Below are 6,708 nucleotides of genomic sequence, written 5' to 3' on the forward strand. Positions count from 1 at the left end.
TATTAAGAGACTAGATACAAATAGGTAATCCTGGCGACTAATGTTCTAGAATTAATTTATCGAGGCAAGCAGATCAGGGATGTCAAGGTGGGACCAAAGCATATGCTGTGTGTGTAGTGTATGTAACAACTACCAATAGACCTACTCAATTATAAGTGTATATTCAATCAAAGAATTACATTGTAAAACAAGGAGTTAATTTACTCAATTAAACGAATAGAGTGGATTAGTCATGCAAGAAAGTCTCAAACAACTACAGTGCCTTGCGAAAGTATTCGGCCCCCTTGAACTTTGCGACCTTTTGCCACATTTCAGGCTTCAAACATAAAGATATAAAACTGTGCAAAATTATTCAGCCCCCTTAAGTTAATACTTTGTAGCGCCACCTGTTGCTTTGATTACAGCTGTAAGTCGCTTGGGGTATGTCTCTATCAGTTTTGCACATCGAGAGACTGAAATTTTTTCCCATTCCTCCTTGCAAAACAGCTTGAGCTCAGTGAGGTTGGATGGAGAGCATTTGTGAACAGCAGTTTTCAGTTCTTTCCACAGATTCTCGATTGGATTCAGGTCTGGACTTTGACTTGGCCATTCTAACACCTGGATATGTTCATTTTTGAACCATTCCATTGTAGATTTTGCTTTATGTTTTGGATCATTGTCTTGTTGGAAGAGAAATCTCCGTCCCAGTCTCAGGTCTTTTGCAGACTCCATCAGGTTTTCTTCCAGAATGGTCCTGTATTTGGCTCCATCCATCTTCCCATCAATTTTAACCATCTTCCCTGTCCCTGCTGAAGAAAAGCAGGCCCAAACCATGATGCTGCCACCACCATGTTTGACAGTGGGGATGGTGTGTTCAGGGTGATGAGCTGTTTTGCTTTTACGCCAAACATAACGTTTTGCATTGTTGCCAAAAGGTTCAATTTTGGTTTCATCTGACCAGAGCACCTTCTTCCACATGTTTGGTGTGTCTCCCAGGTGGCTTGTGGCAAACTTTAAACAACACTTTTTATGGATATCTTTAAGAAATGGCTTTCTTCTTGCCACTCTTCCATAAAGGCCAGATTTGTGCAATATACGACTGATTGTTGTCCTATGGACAGAGTCTCCCACCTCAGTTGTAGATTTTTGCAGTTCATCCAGAGTGATCATGGGCCTCTTGGCTGCATCTCTGATCAGTCTTCTCCTTGTATGAGCTGAAAGTTTAGAGGGACGGCCAGGTCTTGGTAGATTTGCAGTGGTCTGATACTCCTTCCATTTCAATATTATCGCTTGCACAGTTCTCCTTGGGATGTTTAAAGCTTGGGAAATCTTTTTGTATCCAAATCCGGCTTTAAACTTCTTCACAACAGTATTTCGGACCTGCCTGGTGTGTTCCTTGTTCTTCATGATGCTCTCTGCACTTTTAACGGACCTCTGAGACTATCACAGTGCAGGTGCATTTATACGGAGACTTGATTACACACAGGTGGATTGTATTTATCATCATTAGTCATTTAGGTCAACATTGGATCATTCAGAGATCCTCACTGAACTTCTGGAGAGAGTTTGCTGCACTGAAAGTAAAGGGGCTGAATAATTTTGCACGCCCAATTTTTCCGTTTTTGAATTGTTAAAAAAGTTTGAAATATCCAATAAATGTCGTTCCACTTCATGATTGTGTCCCACTTGTTGTTGATTCTTCACAAAAAAATACAGTTTTATATCTTTATGTTTGAAGCCTGAAATGTGGCAAAAGGTCGCAAAGTTCAAGGGGGCCGAATACTTACAGTGTACATGAAATTCATGATGTGTTATAGACTACTCAGAGTAAATAACTATCACCAATACATGAATAAAGGGCCATGGATAATGATTGCTTGAAAATGGCCTTGACTCTTCAGTCTGCAGGTCAACAAATGCTATACAAAACCATAAATCTATGGTTTATGGTTTTTCTATACATGAATAGAAAGGCAATTCTGATGAGAAAGAGGCTGTATCCCACAGCAGTCTGCAGGGGTGGACTGGCCATCTGGAAAAGGCCAATTTTAACCTAGTGGGCCTGTCTAACTTGGGGGTTTTGTGCAAAATGAAAATCATCTGGCTAATAATGGGGCCCTTGAGGACAACAATGATCCGGTTTATGGTCCCAGTCCTCCCCTAACAGAACATATTACTTTTAGATTAGTCGTCAGACTTTACTCAAGAGATTGAGGCCAATATTTTGACCTGTGAGATTTTCATCTGATTGCGTTCTGAGGTCTAGCTACCAGAGGCATACACTCAGTAAACAAAACATTAAGGACACCTGCAATTACATAAACTGACCAGGTGAACTCCATATTAGGATGGTGTTCCTAAAGTTTGGTCTACTCAGTGTATATTTACCATACAGTAGCTCTGAGGTCTACAGTACCATTCAGTTGGCCTTATCATCACCAGAGTCCATGAAGCAAGGGACACCAATGGAAATAAGTCTCTGACTTTGTGTTATTTACTGTGTTTTAGTTTTTTGGACTGACAAATCAAATCAATCTATCAAGCAGAGTGCTAATCTCAGCTGGTCAGTGAGGTGTGATGAATGACTAAATGACAATCAGCCACAGAGCAGCAGCTAGGAAAAAAATATGCTGGTTTAACTCGGCATTGGATCTTTACATCAAACCTGTAGGCCTTCTAGTATCTTCACATCAGCAGTGGTCGTCCAGCCTGACAGACAGCTCCACAAAGGAGACTGGAGACTTTTAGAGTTTTGAACACATTATGACTATTCATTCAGTGTCGTGTTTATTTTTAAACAAGGAACTAGCAAACCAATGCAAAATCGTTGTTCAGTGTGTTAGACAAAAATATGCAGTCCGTGAAATCAAATGTGGTCAGGAAATCGAAACTCGCACACATAGCAAGCTATCCAATCTCATCTTCGAAAGAAAGTGTTGGTTTGTTTGAAAATGTTGTCTTCCACAAGCATACGCTGACTGAACCCTGCTCAATAGAATTATTTGACTATACTTGGGAGATAAAATTATTTTTCGACTTCAACAACAGGCTATTGTAATAGTTTAGTTGTTTGAATAGCAAACTAACAAAATATTCAAATTATGAAAGTTGGTTTTGACTTTTTCTTTGTGAAAGGTCATATAGGCTATGTTACTTTGCTGCAGGCACGTTGCACAAGACAATACAAATTGCGTATTTGTGGTAGTGAGCATTTAGTGCTTCTTATAAACGTTCAACGCAATAATTTATCTACAAATGAAATGGAGAGCGGCGTTTTTTCCAAGGTAGATTTTTTCAATTACTTTATTCCGGTTGATCGAACATCAGTCACGTTTTCATAAGTCACTTACGTTCTATTCCGTTTCGAATGAATGAAATCGGTCAATTAAGAAACTTAAATAATCAAAAGTGTTGCCTACACGTGTGTGACAACAAAGGAAGATCTGGATTAGATAGAGGTCACTCATAAATATTGTTTGTGTATTCTGTTACGTTTTTTCTTAAGTGATGGAGAGAGAACGATGAGGGGGTGTGGTGCGGGGTGGGGGACTCTAGAATTCTATATGGCAGGACGAAATGCGAAGTTTTATCCCATTTCACTGGCATGCTCGAACTAAATGCATAACACTTTTCAGCAGAGCAAGGGACACGTATGTGGACGGAATTGGAAGGAAACCCTTGCGTTAACATCTAAGGAAATTATCTCACGGTCTTTTCTCCCGGAGAGTGTATTTTCTACCAGCATGAGTGCAGAGTGCACGAGCTACTACAGCGCAGATAATGTGTTTGTGAATGGTTCTTCTTGTCCTAAAGCGGAGGGCGATGCGCGCGCGGCGTTCTGCTGCGGATTTAACGATATCAAGTATTGCTGTGATGATCCCAACAGCTTTTTCCCTTACGAGTATGGATACATGTGGTGGCTCAGGTATGTACGGGATCTTTCCAAGCCTCTGATGGTGGGCTTCGCCCCTATCTTTTTGGATTCTCAAGAAACTACAACATGAGTGTAAACTATGATATTAAGAATCCCGTTGTCTTTTGCACATATTTTTGGGGCGATATCAAGCAACTACAAGATGAGAAAGCATGTTTATACTCCACTCCAATGCGCACACATAATAATATAATTGTACTGCGGTGGGCTAAACCAGGGACACAGATTAATTCTTAGTCTTAACCAGTTTACGTTTGCATCCCAATATTACACGTCATTTACATGAAATATAGCAAAACTGTTGACATAGATTTTGTTTAATTATTTTTAAATAAGATTTATTGTGAAATGACGAAAATATGAATAATGATCCACCCATGGTCATTGACTGCAGGAAAAGGCTACTACACTAGAACAAAGGTCATTTTTAGGCGACTGATAACAGATGTATAGTATATTCAAATTTCAATGGACTTTTGGGTTTGCAGAAGTTTTTGGTGGTCTATACATAGGCTACTTATTGTATCCCGCTCTGATCCGTGTACGGCATTGGAATGAAACCCTTTGCGATAAATACCTCAATTAAAACGAAATGTGAAAATATCAATAGAAAACGTTGAAATCATGGGAAACTGATTTGAGCTTTGAGATTTCATCATAATATGAATCATCTAATGAGAGAATGACCTTATCAATTTCTGATAAGCAATCTAAACATTCTATTTCATTTCATTTTGGTCTGAATCATACCTCCATAGAAACTCAAGTTTTTCAAGTGTCTTCTATTGAAGTAGCCCTGGTCAAAAGTACTGCACTATAAAAGAGAGGGTGCCATTTAGGACACAACCTGTGTTGCTATGATTGTGGCCCCTGGCTGTTTGTTATTCCTGAGATGAGTCATTCCATTGGGATAATGGGATATCTTCTTATAATGGGATAGGTCCTTGCAGGAAGGCTGCTGGTCACATATGAATAAGCCTGCATCCGAAACGGCACCCTATTGCAACCAGAGCCCATAGGGCCCATAAGGTGTCTGTTCATTATATGGGTCATGAATGTGGAGTAAGGTGGCTGTGTGGCAAATATCTCATAGAAATCCAACAGTACCATTGTCAGGTATAGAGAAAGTTATTTTTTCTCTCCCTGGCTCTCACTCCTTTTCACTCTTATTTTCCTATTTTCCCTCTCTCCCTTTGATTTCCCGTCTCACAATCACTCTCTCTCTATCCCCCACTCCCCTCCCCTCCCTCCCTCTCCCTTCCCTTCCTCCCCAGTGTTGGGGCTCTGATAGGTCTGTCCATAGCAGCGGTGGTCCTACTGGCCTTCCTCATCACCGTATTTGTTCTCTGCTACCTCTTCATCTCCACAAAGCCCAGTCGCCTTGACAGTGGCCTGCCGCTACGAGCACCAGGTAACATATCTGGCAAGAGGTGGCGACATTTTGTTATCATTGACTAGCTAGCGACATGTCATTATCATAGACTAGCCAGTGACATACCATGAGGATGAGCTAGCTAGCGACATGTCATTATAATAATGAACCTTGAGCTTAGCAAAAATGGGCCAGTAACTGAAGGGCTGGCGGGTTTGAATCTTCTGGTCTGATGAGGAGAAACTGGTGGCCTCTACTACCGTTGTGCCCTTGAACAAGGTTTGTGTGTGTGTGTGTGTGTGTGTGTGTGTGTGTGTGTGTGTGTGTGTGTGTTGTGCGTGTGTGTGTGTGTGTGTGTGTGTGTGTGTGTGTGTGTGTGTGTGTGTGTGTGTGTGTGTGTGTGTGTGTGTGTGTGTGTGTGTGTGTGTGTGTGTGTGCGTGCGCCTGTAAGTCTCTATTCCAGGGTTGGACCCCAGTGAGTACCCCAGTCCCTCCAGCCCATCCCACCGGCGCCCGGGGCTTCAGGATGCACTTCCTCAGCAGGAAGTTGGACTGTGACAACCAGCCGCCCAACCCCGAGAGGCTGTTCCAGAGGGGCTTCATGGCCACCGTCAATACTGAGGGCCCTTCATAGTGCACTTTTTAGGGAGCTTAGAAGTGCTTGGAGGTTTCGATTCAGATGTAGAAGGGCATGGAAAATCTGATTCAGACGTAATTCCATACCCCCCTTCCCCAATACACATGTAAATATTGGACTGTATTATACTTATGCAAAAATGTTTATTCTATTCCACTGCCATTCACTTTATGTTCATATTCTTTTCTTGTATTGTTTTGATTGTTGTTGTATTGTTGAGAAGGAACCTGCAAGTCAGAGTTTAGTTAGATGATGTGTTACCATGCGTATCCCATACATACGACTAATAAAACTTGAAACTTGAAATGAGATGTTGTGTGGGAGGTTGTCTAAGGCATTCAGATTCCACTGTGCCGCTCTCTCTCTCTCTCCTGATCATTCTGCAGCTTGTCTTTAGCTCATTTCACACACTAGTTTTCCTCTAAGGGTGGGTGTTTGGTAAAGGGTAAATGTACAAATACACTCCCCTGCATATTTATTTGGACAGTGAAGCTAAATGTTCAATTTGGCTCTGTACTCTGGCATTTTGGATCAGAAATCAAATGTTTCATATGAGGCGACAGTACAGAATGTCCCCTTTTATGTGAGGGTGTGTTCATCCGGGGGTTGGAACCAGTTCAGGGACCAAAACCTAAACGGGAAAATAATGTTTTGAGGAACAGAAAAATAACCGGGATCGAACGTGATCTATACTGTTCTGGTTATTTTACATGCCAGTCCCACAACAACAACAACAACACCTATTCAATGCCCTTACTTTGTCACTCAAAAACCTTTTCCAGTGTC

General features: G+C 41.4%; 1 protein-coding gene across 1 annotated transcript; it reads left to right on the forward strand.

Moving 5' to 3' along the window:
- The first annotated feature begins 3,550 nt into the window (after positions 1–3,550).
- On the forward strand, positions 3,551–6,198 carry LOC118394959 (protein shisa-like-2A). Its single transcript, XM_035788680.2, has 3 exons — positions 3,551–3,904; positions 5,188–5,324; positions 5,737–6,198. The coding sequence occupies exons 1-3, from the start codon at positions 3,597–3,599 to the stop codon at positions 5,841–5,843; spliced, it is 552 nt and encodes a 183-aa protein (XP_035644573.2). The 5' UTR covers positions 3,551–3,596; the 3' UTR covers positions 5,844–6,198.
- The last annotated feature ends 510 nt before the right edge of the window (positions 6,199–6,708 follow it).

This window comes from Oncorhynchus keta, chromosome 15, assembly GCF_023373465.1.
Source record: "Oncorhynchus keta strain PuntledgeMale-10-30-2019 chromosome 15, Oket_V2, whole genome shotgun sequence".
NCBI lineage: Eukaryota > Metazoa > Chordata > Actinopteri > Salmoniformes > Salmonidae > Oncorhynchus > Oncorhynchus keta.